The following is a 14,100-nucleotide window of genomic DNA, read 5'->3' as shown; positions in this document are numbered from 1 at the left end:
TTCTGTCTGGGGTTTCCCCGCCGTTTCTCCAGGGGGGCCAAGTGAGGGCGGTGATTAGATGAGGGAGGGTGTCGCGCTGGTCACGATTATGGCGTCTTGTCGTTTTGTTTAAAAACCAAAGGTGTTCTCCCCGCTGTAAGCCACGTATAAAAAGCCATCCTCGTCCTTCTCCTTCTCATACAGCTGACCCATCGTGATGCTGAAACAGGAAGGAGACGCAGCGTCGTAATTGATCAGGACAGATGATTGTTTACATGCACAGATTGTTGAAAGAAAAAGACAATATTCCTAATAAACCGTTTACATGGCTAATGAAACTGAATATTTCACTAATATTCCCTTTTACATGCAGCTGTACATATTCAGATTATCATAAAATGACCCCATGTCTGATCCTCATCAACGGGGCCAATGAATCCCACCTTGTTAACTTGACGCCATTGTTAACTGTGTTTGACGGGTCGACGCGTACAACTATGGAAAAGTGGAACAGCAGGAGTTGCTTCTTTGCGTCATAAAATAAACTTCCCACCAGTGGAGGACTTGTTCTACCGTGTGAACTCAGCCTCCATCTTTCATTCCTCCAAACACTAAAAGGTTCACGTTGAGATATTTGCGCTGTTGATATCCAAGTCCTTCATAAGGTTTAAATAAATGTATTCATAAAGTAGGTGTGTTTCTCCTTCTTTTCTTTTGGACATGCATCTCTTCTTTAGCTTTGCAAACTATTATCTTGTCGGTTTGTGTTCAACACACAGAGCTGGTCGTAAACAGGAAAGAAGTTATGTGTCGAAAAGCGCCGTAAAAACCTCTATTGAGACGCATAATCTGAATAAACTGTATTTATGTCCAAATCACGCTCCAAAAACCTGAATAATATCAGCATTCACAACTCTCCATTCGGTAATAAGACCTGATTCAGAATATTCAATCAGAATATGATGAAATGAGCACAGTTTCTACATATTCATGTATGTTTACTGCATGTAAACAGTTAGCATTGTTGCGCTGGGTGACGTAATCTTTCATCACCATGAAGACACACAGACATTACTTTACTATGACTCAATACCACAAACAACATCTTGCTGCAACAAATGTGGATTAATCCGCCGCTAGAAATAGTCCCCAACAAATGCACTAATTCCTCCTGTTTGTTTGATAAACAATTAAAGTGAACAACTGTTTTAGGAAATAACTGAGTCTTTTAAAATAAAGAATTATGTATTTGTGTTTTTAAAGATTTATGTCTTCAGTAGGAACCAATGCGGTTGAAGCTGAGAGTCACAGAGAAGGTGGGAGGTAAAAAAGTTTATCATATCACGATCACAAGATTAACTGCTCATAATTACCAACATAAATAAAATTAGATCAGAAACTAAAGACTATAAACTCAGATAGTTTAGTATGAGACGGCAAAGGGACTCTGGATTACTTTCACACATCTGTTTCTCCACCAGACATTCAGAATGAAACCGTGTGGTTCTCTACATTTAGAAAGCCTGAAAGTTTAAACGCTGATGACCTCACTGACCTTATGTCTTGTAAATTTATTTTTGTAAATTTCCCCGCTGCGGGACTAATAAAGGATTATCTTATCTCTTCTCTGTGACTCTGTGGCTAAAAGATACAGACTGAAATCGCTGACTCATGATTGGTCAGAGAGGAGTGATGGGTGTAACTACAGCTCCCTCTGTCTCAGAATTGAATCAGCGTGAATATTTAGACGTAACAACTCATTAACTCATGATGTTTGGAGTTAGGAGGAGTTTATATCCATTCTCCAGGTCTCTTTATTCAGTTAATGCAAAACCACTCTACCTGCATTTTTGTTATTTCAGCTCCTTTCATCAATTTATTATCAACATAACTTCACTTTTCCTAAATTGGTATTATAATAGAGGAGCAGCGAGACGTGTAATAATTGAGATAAAAAGCCACATGGGAAATTTTTTGGGACAGCGTCTGGAACTAAACAGAGTTCCTGTTGATAAAAACCATAAAAGTGATTTGAATAAAGTTTTATCTCGACTAGCTTTTATGACCATGAAGTCATCTCTGTCCTGTCGTGATCATTAAAGAATCATTTATATTCTCAGTCCTACTGTATAATCATCATCATGTTAGAGCGGCATTGATCAGTAAAAAGAAAATGCCCTAGTGTTAAGATTGACAGCATTTCTTTGTGATTAATGATATCAAACAAAATATATTTTGGTTTTGAACAAACTATGAACTTTGATGATGAAACTTCAAGCTCTGCACAGTTTTTTGACATTTAATAGACGTAGATAATGGTATTAATCAAAAATGTGAATAATTGTTAGTTGCAGCCCAACATAACTTTATTCTAGATAAGGTGTAACATGGTTTTACAGAATATTTCATCCTAATTTAAAAACCTGGTTTACTCTTTAACTTTATTAGTTAGAAGTAAGTTTAAAGTTGTTGTTGGAATATTTGCAATAGAGACGAAATAAAAACATTTACAACAGATAAAGACGCCGAGCTTTACTGAAGAAAATGTTAATCTGGGGTCAAAGTTTGGAGAGAGACATTGTGATAAGTACTTCTTTATATAATAAATTCAAAGCCCGAAGTTATTCAGTTTAAAGCAGTAAATCTACCTTTCTGAGAAGTTGTTTTGTATTTTTGCAGTCAAAATCATCAAATATAAAAAAACGATCGCTGTTTATTTGCAGGTTCACATGCAAGTTTCTGTTCTGGTGAATTGTCTTTCTATTTACACTCTCAACACATAAATGATATATTATATATTATTAAATGACCTACATTAATAATAAATCTGTGAATTTTTATTGTGGGTGCGAGTTACCATATTTCTAATGTGGAGAAGTGACGTGGAGACGCCGTATACGTCTCTGGTAGCAGCAGAGACCTGTCAATCAGTGTGTAGCCCCGCCCTAAAGCATCCCCTGCTTTATGGGCTGTTTGACTCTAAATGGAGCATCATTTACTAAATGAACATCATGCTGTATTGAAGAAGACTTGAAACTAGAGATTGAGACCATAAACTCATGTTTACAATGTTTACTGAGGGAATAAATCAAGAGAGAAGTAGAGTCATTTTCTCATAGACTTCTATACAACCCCTGCTGGTCTTTACAGAGAGTGCAAGTTTAAAGACACTTTCGCATTTGCTTCCCTCGGCAGAACCGGATGTTCCCGCCCGATTGGGAACCCTTGAAAATGACGAACAACCCCCACACCCCACCCCAGCGTCCCGGCCCTGACCTGGACTGAGGCACGGTCTTGTCCACGAACAGGAAGATGGCCTTCTCGGAGGGCAGCTGGATGCGTTTCCTGATGATCCACATGAACTGAGCCACTGTGATGTCAGAGGGGACCAGGTACTTCCTCTTGTCGATGTCCACAATCTGTGATCCCGACACTTTCTCCACAATCACCTGACAAAAAACGCACACAGACATTGGCATTGATTATCGACCGATAGTGAACCAAATCTAAACCGTCTGCAGCATCACAGAGGCTTCACTCACCGGGACCCTGTCAGGGTACTTGTTGCGGATTTTGGCTGATTCTATGCATCGATGTTCTGGTGGACAAAAGGAAGTATTAATTAATTAATTATGGGAATATTTCTCACAGCAACAGAAGTACATGTTTGTTATGTTAAACATCCTCTTTGGTACAGACACAAGATCACAAACCAGTGATGGACAGAGATCAATATGTAACAGTGGAGTTGAGAGATTCAACAGCAGCTGCAGAGGATCAAGACCATAAAATCTAATCAATCCATTCACTTAAAAAGGTGAATTTGCCTCATCAATAAAACATCAGCACATTAACTCTTTGTGTAATCATTGTAGTGGCAGCCTGTTTAACTTCATTCCTGCAAAAAGCCATTTTTATTATTGGGACATATTTAGCTTATTTCCTCTTAAGTTTTACTTTATATCTGAATCATGAATCAAAATGGACGTATTGGCTGCTGATCAAAGTCATTGATTTTGAGATATAATTTGAGAAAACATTAACTGGACTTACAAAACATTTCCTTTAACTTCTTGCAAAATGCAAAACAGGTTTTTAAAAATCTTTTTATGACTTAATTACATTCATTTTTGCACACCTTACTCTAATTGGCAGAAAAGTTATTCTTCTTTACAGTTATGTTAGTAATTGTGTTTGGCATCCATCTATAAAAAAAACATTTTTAATTCCCCTTAATGTTCTTACTTTAGCTCCCATAAATCAGCATTGAACGTGAGTTTTAACCAAAAAGAGGGAATTTTCAAAGACAAGCTCTTCTTAAATGTCAGTAAAAAAGAAACACACAACAACAACTAAAATATAAAGACAAAACAAAGAGGCCAATTTGTGTAAATTAATTTCATATACTAAGTGATGAAATAAAAGTTAAATCGATTATATTATGCTACTAATGCTGCTGAAACAATTAGTGAATGGACAGAAAAGTGATTCTGATAATTAAAAAATGATTCAAATAATTTATCAAAGAAAAATGTCTTAAAATTTAATGGAACAAGCTAATCAAATATTCTAATTTATATCACTTAAATGTATTCATGTATCATATATCATTTTTTTATTAATATTTGTATTATTCCAACACTATCTTATATTTAGACTTGTCACAAGTTCATCATCAGCTCAGGACCCTGATGACTGACTGACTCTTAAATTCCCAGAACTTGAATTTGATCTTTAAAAAGGAACATCCTCCTTTTCTCAGAGAGCAGAGGGGGTTTATGGGTAATGTAGTCTCAACACTAACACCCACAATAACACTATGTTGGAGAACTGCCAAGTGTCATATTCTTATGAGTTTTACACTTTTAACATGTTAAACTTTTAATATTTAAAGCCCACATTATTTCCCAACAGTGACATGTAAACTGTGCTCATTAATCAACATGTAAACTGAGCATTTAAACTTGTTTTTAAAGTCTGATAAACAATATTTTCTACCACTAGCTAGTCTGTCAACAGGAAGTAAAGTGATATGATGAACATTGAGTAACTATAATAACAGATATGTTTTGGTTTCAGATAAACAAATGCAAAGAACTGCTTGCTTTCTGATTCTTAAATGTTTCATCATCATTTATTTTAGTATGTAGCTTATACATTACATTACATTACATATACTACTTTAGACACAGTATGCTGTCTCAAAGGTATCCCTTTAACCTTTTAAAAGTAAGCAGGACATTTGTCTTCACTTTTGTGGAAACAATTAGTCGATTTATTGATTAAAAACATCTGAATTATTCATGCAAAAGACTAAAATGGGAGATAAAACCAGCCTGCAGGCCTGCAAAGCAACTTTTGTTTCCACCCTGTTGACGCCTGCCAGGCCTCCAGTTTACAACAAATGCATTATTATAAACACATATAGATAATATATATATGTTATATATTATATTTACATGTTGCATAAAGCTTTATAAAACAGACACACTGTGACTGGACACAGAATGGAGGCTTCAGCAGCTCAGTGCGTCTCAACATCCACCACCAGCCCCAAAACATGTCGTCGTGTTGGGGTTAAAATACGACCAAAGACACGGTGCTTTCTCTTCCACACTGACCATGCACATCACAATTAAAGTGCACACCACATATATGACATTTGCATTAGCTGACATCAACATTAAAAGGCTATATTTGTGTGTCTCTGAACAAAAGCCTGCAGGAAAGGCCAGTCTGTGTCACAGGCTTTATCCTAAAGGGATCCACTCATTTTAAAGCTTTATTTATATGCATATGCATCTAAAATAAATAATGCATTTAAAACAAATCAAACTGCATTGATATTTTTTGTACAAATCCCCTTACCCAAGGAGTGATCCTCTTTGAACATCCATTTCATGTTTCCTGGGCTCTTTTTTCTGCTGGATGCAGCTGCAGATTCAAATAAAAACGATATATAAAGTATATTCCTGATTGTAGTTATGGCTTTTATATATATTAGGACTGTTAAAGTGAAGGAGCAGAGGAGGAGGTGGTGCACAGGTCTCGACACCTTGCAGCCAAAACAACAAAACAACAAATCTGCTCTTCAGGATCAGCCTGCTGCCCCCGGCGGTGACGTCACAGCCGGACTGTTCCATTCACAGAAAAATGGAGGGGGGGAGCGGGGGGAAAGAAAATGTAACACTCCTATTTTTGTGACTTAAATATTTTAATTCAATTATTTTTTTTTATTGGAGCAAATTATGATGTTTGTTGTTGGATTATTAAAATTAAAGTAGTTTTGGGGGCTTTTTATATGACGACCTTTTGAGGTGGTTACCCCTGGTAGTTATAGTTGGTCCTACCCACTGTGAAGAACATAAACAAAACCATATCCTACAGTGTCATCTGGTTAAAGGCTGCAATAAATGATTATTTTCCTTCCTTATGGGTGAAATAACATTAAATGGAGGGGGAGAATGGGCCATCACAACATCCCAGAGCCAAACAACAAAGATATTCAGTTTTCAGAGATATAAAAACATGCAACACTGGATATAGTCAGTGGTGTGTCAAGTGTTACCCTCAGGTTACAACACATATCTAAGGGGAACATTATGACACAACACTGGCACCATGTTTACTGTGTATCAGCTGTTCTGGAAATTTGATTCACTGCTTTTTGCAATTTGTTTGGGAATGTACACCACAAAAGTACAATATCAACTTTGTCATCGAACAGAGAGTCCCTGTGTCGAAATATAGTTTATTTGTAGATTACATTGTCCCAACATGGTGCATGATCACACATTAAGTAAATTGTCACTATTTCATACACAGAAACCCTATAGTTAAACCTTATGCCAGCATATGAGTACTGGTGGCGCTGGACTTAACGGTATTTGGGGGGTAACAGGATACAAAAACATTGCACACAAGCTGGGAGGTTAGTCAGGGCCAAACAGCTTATTTATGTATGCACCATGGTCCAGCTGGTAACTTAAAGGAGAAGCACAAAATCCTCACACTGGAGAAGCTGTAAATTAAGTTTTTTAAATTGTCACCAGAGGTACAAGAGTTTCTACTAAGAAAAAAAATTAAATAAATAAACTTAAGAAACTTTTAAAAGTTTGTTTCTGTGACTTTCCACACTATATCATATACTATAGCTTAGTAAAGTATATTATATTGTAGTATACTATAGATTTGCATTGTATTGTATTATATAGTAAATTGTTGCATAGTATAGTATAGTATGGTATCGTATACTACAGTATAGTATAGTAGAGTATAGGATATTGTACTAAAGTATATTGTAGTGTAGTACAGTGTAGTAGTAGGAGTACTACTTAGTAGACAATACTCTACTAAGTATAGGATCGTAGAGTATTGTTTAGTATATTATAGAATAGTATAATATATCATAGTATGCTAAAGTATAGTACAGTATAGCATCATATAGTACAGGATTGTATAACATAGTATAGTATAGTATAGTAAGTATAGTATAGTATAGTATAACATAGTATAGTATAGTATAGTATAGTATAGTATAGTATAGTATGGTATAACACATTATAGTAAAGTATAATATAGTATAGTATAGTAAAGTATAGTATAGTATAACACATTATAGTAAAGTATAACATAGTATAGTATAGTATAACACATTATAGTAAAGTATAACATAGTATAGTATAGTAAAGTATAGTATATTCAGTTCAATTCAATTCAGTTTATTTTGTATAGCCCAGAATCACAAATTACAAATTTGCCTCAGAGGGCTTTACAATCTGTGCACAGTATAGTATAGTATAGTATAGTATAGTATAGTATAGTATAGTATAGTATAGTATAGTATAGTATAGTATAGTATAGTATAGTAGTATAACACATAGTATAGTATAGTATAGTATAGTATAGTATAGTATAGTATAGTATAGTATAGTATAGTATAACACATTATAGTAAAGTATAACATAGTATAGTATAGTATAGTATAGTAGAGCGTAGTGTATTATAGTGTGTTATAGTGTATTATGTTATCATTTTTGATATTAAATGTTTTGCATCTAAATAGAAATAAAGGATCCAGTTATTATTTTTTTTGTATTTCAGCTTCAGTTCCCATTTATTGTTGTTAACATGAGAACAGAGAAGTTCTAATTCCTGCAGTCTGGTTTGTCACTTCCTCCTTCAGCCGGCTGAGCTTTGATCTGGTTGTCCGGCGGCAGCGGTTTCCCCAGATGGTGTCCTGTGGTGAGGCCGTACGGCTGCGACTCTTGTTCCTCTCTCACTTTGGGCCACAGCAGGAACCCTCCCTTAAAGCTGAGGTCAAAGAGCTCACAGGGGGCAAAGGTCAAAGGCTTTTCTGACAACAGTCCTTTTAATCGGGCTCCCCACCCGTCTAGCATCATGGTTCGCACGGCGTCGGGACAGTGAGCCGGACTCCAGAATATCTGAGGAGCAAGAACCTGAAATCCACAGAAGTGCAGAGTGCCGTTCTGAAAAGAAACAAGAGAGAAACAAATTAGTTTTCAGCTGAGATGCAGAAAGGGAACATGAGGAGAGAGCTGCCGGAATGAAACCAGGGATTTTGCAATGATGTGGTATTAACTGCAAGTTCACCAGTACGCCCTTAAATAAGTACTATGAATTACTGTAGTACGTTAACACAACTTCTAAACCCCTTATTGTCTTAAACGTGCCGTGTGTAGTCTTTAGCGCCATCTAGTGGTGAGGGTGCAGATTGCAACCAACGGAAACTTCTCCCATGTGCCAAGCATGTCGGAGCACAACGTTGACCGATGTGAAAACACACAATTTTTTTTAATGTGTAACTTTATTTTACTAGTACTACGTTTGTTTTTTTCCCCAGCCAATACTGTGACGTAACCATGACGTCGGCAGGTCTATGAATGAATAAATGTGTTTATGTCGCTCACCTGTAGAGGCCAGAGTGCGATGTTGATGTCTCCGTTGATTCCATCAGGCTGGAACATCGTCTGTGTTGCTCCAGTAGTGAAAGATAAGATGGCTTTCTTATCCTTCAAGGAAACACAAAATACAAGTTTTATTCAGCATGAAACATATGCACATAATGAGTAATAATACAATAAAACAGTTGTAATAGTATACAATATGTATTCATATTGAAAGTCCTTATCATCAATATTTTCAGTTGTGAATCATATTTACCGTACTTCCTTCAAAACAAAAATCACCATATATTTTATTTTTTTAATATGTTGAAATCAGGATAAATAGACTAGACCGTTATTAATAAATTGTGAATTAAGGATTGATGATAATAATGATTACTAAATTATCCGTAAACCTCTAAGAAATAATTTATAAAACATTCATATATGTTATGGAGCAGATATTTGTAATACTAAATAATTTGTTTTAAGCATTTTATAAACATCATTTGGACGGCTACTGATGCTTATAATACTTTGTTAAATGTTTTATAAATACTTGTTGCATGTTAATTATTGAGATATATTGTAAATGATTTGTTTGTGTTTAATAATTGGTTTCTGGTCCATCTATTTATGCCATGTTTAAAAATATTTTAAAAATAATTTGGTTATCAGTAATAAATACTTAATATAGTACATCAAATTTGATTATGTGTTCTACATAGACTGTTAATAAAGTGTGTACTAAAGTAATGAGAATGTAATGGTTATTGTCAACTTTTATACAATTTTTACTTCATAAAATAATTATTTCATATTAAACAAACTAATTATAACAGTAACCTTATTTATAGCATGACTTATAATAAGTAAACATTATTAATCATCTTTTCATTGTTTAACAGTAAAAAAAAAAAAAAACTTAAGTATGATTTACTTTTCATTTACCATTTATTAATGATGGTTAATATAAAGTGATATCCTCTGTGTATTGATTAAAGAGATGTGTTGTCCAGAGGAGAGAGACTGACCTTGAGTATTCCGTTATTGTACATCTTTTCCAGGGAGAAAGCAAAACCTTGTGTGAGAACTCGATCCATCCAGCCCTTCATGATGGCCGGAACACTGAACCAGTACAAAGGAAACTGTGAGGAGAGAGAGAACATGATATTTATCTTTTTATACTGTATTGTTTAGACTAGAAACTAGAGATTGAGACCATAAACTCATGTTTACAATGTTTACTGAGGGAATAAATCAAGAGAGAAGTAGAGTCATTTTCTCATAGACTTCTATACAACCAGAGGAGTCGCCCCCTGGTGGACACTAGAGAGAATGCAGCTTTAAGACACTTCAGCATTGACTTCACTTTGCAGATGCAGATGATGCCACCTGGGAGAAACTATACTATGTGAGTGACCTCTGACCTGGAAGATGACGAGCTCGGCCTCCTCTACTTTGCGCTGCTCGGCCACGATGTCGTGGCTGAGGCGGCCTTCCATCCAGGCGTGCATGGTCTCCTCTCCGTACTGGAAGAGTGCCGGATTCTTCAGGTCACCTGAACACAACATCCACCATCAGAACTGAAAGGATATGTTTTTCTTTTATGTCAACCAATCCCATGAAAATACCAAACAGTGAATGTAACAACTATCATGTATTGTGTTTGTATGAAAGCTTGATATTTATATTTCCTCTGTCAAATATGCATCAAATGTGGATTAATCCGCTGTTGAAAATAGTCCACAACAAATGCACTATTCCTGCTTTTTGATAGGTAAATAAATTACAAAATCAGTGAGCATTTAATATTATTTTTTTCACTTTTTAAACAAAATTTACTTCAGTAAGAACCAATATGTTTGGAGCTGAGAGTCTCAGACAGGAAGTCAGAAAGTATTAAGTGAAGAACCTCATTGGTGTTAGTTGACAGTAAAAAAACAAAAGAACACCAGTTTTATTCTTTCATCCTCTTAAAAAGACAACAGCATGACCCCAGATATCCAGAAGGGATCACATATGACCTCTTGAAGCTCATTAGCATATAGAAACTGAGACAGTGAGGTCACCGATGATGTCGTCCTGTGTGCAGTTGGCTCTGAAGTTCATGGCGTACAGGTCAGACACGATGACCCGGTAACCCTGAGACACCAGCTCCTGCATCGCCACGTCACGCACCGCCGCATTGAACGAACCCGGACTCTGGTGGGCGTAAACGATCAGGGCCGTCTTCTGAGCTGTGTCACACACACACACACACACACACACACACACACACACACACACACACACACACACACACACACACACACACACACACACACACACACACACACACACACACACAGTTATATATATACATATTAAAAGAGAACAATTGTGTTCTTATACAAGTAATACACAGAGAAAGAAGCTGTTTTCTCAGACACTTTTATATCACTTTTTCTAATAAATCACTCTTTATAAATGGTTTAGCAGTTTAAATTTAAGTTGTAGTAATGGTTAAACAAACGTTGTGTACCGTTTGTAGAATAAAAGGGCCCTAATGTTTAATTTAAAGTGACAATAAATGGAGTTTGTCCATATTTGTTGGGGTTCAGGTAAGGTTTCATGTTAAAGCAACACTATGCAAGGATTGTTATTTTGGGGGATTTAGCAGCAAAAACATTTGGCCTTTGTTGTTCTCCTCTTTGAGTCTTCTGTCAATGTCCTCTTTGCCTCTGCCATAATATTCGTACTAAGAATACCAAGTTGGCTTCTAATAGCTAGCTGGCGATGTGTGATGTAATGCCATAAAACGTTATCCAATAAAGTTGCAAGACAAAAACCTGGAAAACTTTTTTTTGCAACTGGAGGAGTCGCCTGCTGGGCAGTAGAGAGAATGCAATTTTGAACTTTGATCCAGTTTGTTTCAAAAAAGGAGACTACACAGTACATTGTGTACTGAGTATTTATGTGAACAGAGATGACAATAAATCGGTCATTTGTATTTAATTTGTTTTTAATTCTTCTTTAATTTAGCTGTATTTACCTTTATCATAAAAGGTTTATGATGAATCTAAATGCATTAGTAAATGATTTACTAACCACTCATGAACCTATTTGTTCCAACTTATGAACGGAGAAGAATTAGAAGGTGGTTAAGAAGAAACAAACCCTGAAATTAACCTTTTTTCTGTTAAATCTGTTTATCACTTTCTTCAAGAATGAACAGCAGCATAATGTCATCTTTTGAAGGAGAACACAAGCTCTGATGTCTCCACGTGATCTTCCAGAGAGCCGGTGTAACCGGTAAAATAATCTCTGTTGTGATCTGTAACCATGCACGTAAATAATAAAGCAACAGGAACAATAGTGTATCATCTGCAGAATAATCTGTATAACGATGCAAATTAAAGGTGAATTAATTCTGTGAGTGGCTTTATTTAATATATATTAAACTATAATAGTGATGTTTTATATTGCATGTTCTATTGCTGTACTGTACCTCATATTATGTATATGTTACTACTACATTTCACCTTGCATTATATTTCAGATATATAGGAATGTAGCTGAGTACATTAACTCAAATACTGTACTTAATTTCACTTTTGACATACTTGTACTTTTCTTTTGCATTTTCTTTTTCTGTTACTTTATACTTCTACTCCATTATATCTCAGAGGCAGATGTTGTTGACTTCTCTACATTTATTTTGACACTTATAGTTACTACTTTTACATAAATATACGTACATGATATGATGCAGTACTATACTGATAATACACCTTGTATTATGCAAAGTATCTCAAACATTAAACAAGATTAAAATACTTTAACATGTGTTGGCTAGTGATAAAATCAAAATATGTGTTCTTTAACCCTTATCTTTAAAAAACTTAGTGGTATTTGTTAAAGTTTGGTTTGAGTGTCAGAGCAGCAGCAGAGAAACATATTTATAAATATTATAGATTTTAAGTTATTAAACCCTGCAATTTGAATTAATTAATTGTCCTCACACTAATGATCAAACCAAGATGATTTGTGCTATTCATTTACCTGCTATGTGAAATTACAAGGCTCCAAAAAACGCAACAAATTCTTACCAGAGTTTGGTTTGTGCGAAATTGCAAATTACAAAAAATTGTGATCTATTTTTATGAAATATAACAGTGTGCAATATTATAGTTTTAAAAAAGTTTAGCAACATTGACACAAGTGAAAGAATCACACTTTGATCTGCACAATCAAAGAGTTTGGTTTGTCCAGAAAGAGTTGAGTGTCAGAGCAGCTGCAAAGAAACTGATTTATAAATATTATAGATTTAAAAAAGGGACTTAAAATATATACGTATTGCACACAAACTAATGAATAAACTAAGATGATTGGCTCCTGGTATAATCAATTTCTCTACCAACTTGGTCAACTTACAAGGCTCCAAAAACGGAGCAAATTTAGACCAGAGTTTGGTTTGTGCGGAGAGAAATTTAGATTTATAAAAAGTGAAAGAAATTGTAACAATATTGTTGTTATGAGATACTACAGTGTGCAATATTATAGTTTAAAAAACTGTATGCAACATTGCGGCAGAAAGAAAGAAACACACATCAATCTGCACAATCTAACTTTGTTCAATTACTTTTATATTACTACAAAAATTTAGCTAAATGTGTCAGAGCAGCAGAGAAACAGGTTAATAATATTAAAGATGTTAACCTATGCCCTAAATTTTAATGGATTAATTGGCCTCAGACTAATGATAAACACAAAAATGATCGGCTCCAACTATGTGAACTTTCTACAAAAATGGAGCCAAATATGTAAGAGTTGTGTGTCAGAGCAGCAGCAGAGAAACATATTTACAGGAAGTGAAGACAGTAGATGAGTGGAGTCTTACCCATGCTGTGTGCTGGATCTGTCTGCTCTGTAGACCTGGTCCCTGGAGGCTCTTATAGACTCTCTGGCTCTCTTTGCGTGAGAAACATGGTTTAATATCAGATGGAGCAAATGTTTCTCAGAGTCAGGACTTCACACTAGACAGAGGAAGAGAGAAAAAAAACCGTCTGCTGTCAAACCGTAGGACCGGTTTAGTTAATTGTTTCAAAAAGGGAGGAGTGTGTGTGAGTGTGTGTGTGTGTGTGTGTGTGTGTGTGTGTGTGTGTGTGTGTGTGTGTGTGTGTGTGTGTGTGTGTGTGTGTGTGTGTGTGTGTGTGTGTGTGTGTGTGTGTGA

The 14,100-nt window shown here is 35.5% G+C and overlaps 2 protein-coding genes across 2 annotated transcripts; both read right to left on the bottom strand.

Annotated features, from left to right (window-relative positions):
* On the bottom strand, positions 1-6,058 carry LOC129100969 (gamma-aminobutyric acid receptor-associated protein-like 2). The gene is made up of 4 exons (XM_054610541.1): positions 5,848-6,058; positions 3,522-3,577; positions 3,256-3,428; positions 1-199 (listed from the first exon to the last, which is right to left on the bottom strand). Exons 1-4 carry the CDS (start codon positions 5,879-5,881, stop codon positions 109-111), a joined length of 354 nt encoding a protein of 117 aa, XP_054466516.1. The 5' UTR covers positions 5,882-6,058; the 3' UTR covers positions 1-108.
* Positions 6,059-8,029: 1,971 nt separating this feature from the next.
* nqo1 (NAD(P)H dehydrogenase, quinone 1) lies at positions 8,030-13,771 on the bottom strand. Its single transcript, XM_054616402.1, has 6 exons — positions 13,768-13,771; positions 10,958-11,125; positions 10,316-10,446; positions 9,920-10,033; positions 8,910-9,011; positions 8,030-8,468 (listed from the first exon to the last, which is right to left on the bottom strand). The coding sequence occupies exons 1-6, from the start codon at positions 13,769-13,771 to the stop codon at positions 8,127-8,129; spliced, it is 861 nt and encodes a 286-aa protein (XP_054472377.1). The 3' UTR covers positions 8,030-8,126.
* Positions 13,772-14,100: the final 329 nt, after the last annotated feature.

The sequence above is a fragment of the Anoplopoma fimbria genome, chromosome 2 (assembly GCF_027596085.1).
Source record: "Anoplopoma fimbria isolate UVic2021 breed Golden Eagle Sablefish chromosome 2, Afim_UVic_2022, whole genome shotgun sequence".
Classification (NCBI taxonomy): Eukaryota; Metazoa; Chordata; class Actinopteri; order Perciformes; family Anoplopomatidae; genus Anoplopoma; species Anoplopoma fimbria.
This window is presented reverse-complemented; position numbering and strand designations above follow the sequence as displayed.

Bases quoted from the DNA above. Each gene is read 5' to 3' on its own strand.
- nqo1 (XM_054616402.1), bottom strand. The intron at 10,447-10,957 runs GTGACCTCACTG...TGTTGTGTTCAG, and splicing joins CACACAGGACGACATCATCG to GTGACCTGAAGAATCCGGCA. The intron at 8,469-8,909 runs GTGAGCGACATA...GTTTCTTTTCAG, and splicing joins TCGCACTCTGGCCTCTACAG to AACGGCACTCTGCACTTCTG.
- LOC129100969 (XM_054610541.1), bottom strand. From the start codon at position 5,881: ATGAAATGGATGTTCAAAGAGGATCACTCCTTGG. The intron at 3,578-5,847 runs GTAAGGGGATTT...TTTGTCCACCAG, and splicing joins CAAAGAGGATCACTCCTTGG to AACATCGATGCATAGAATCA. The intron at 200-3,255 runs GTCAGGGCCGGG...TTCCTGTTTCAG, and splicing joins AAGACCGTGCCTCAGTCCAG to CATCACGATGGGTCAGCTGT.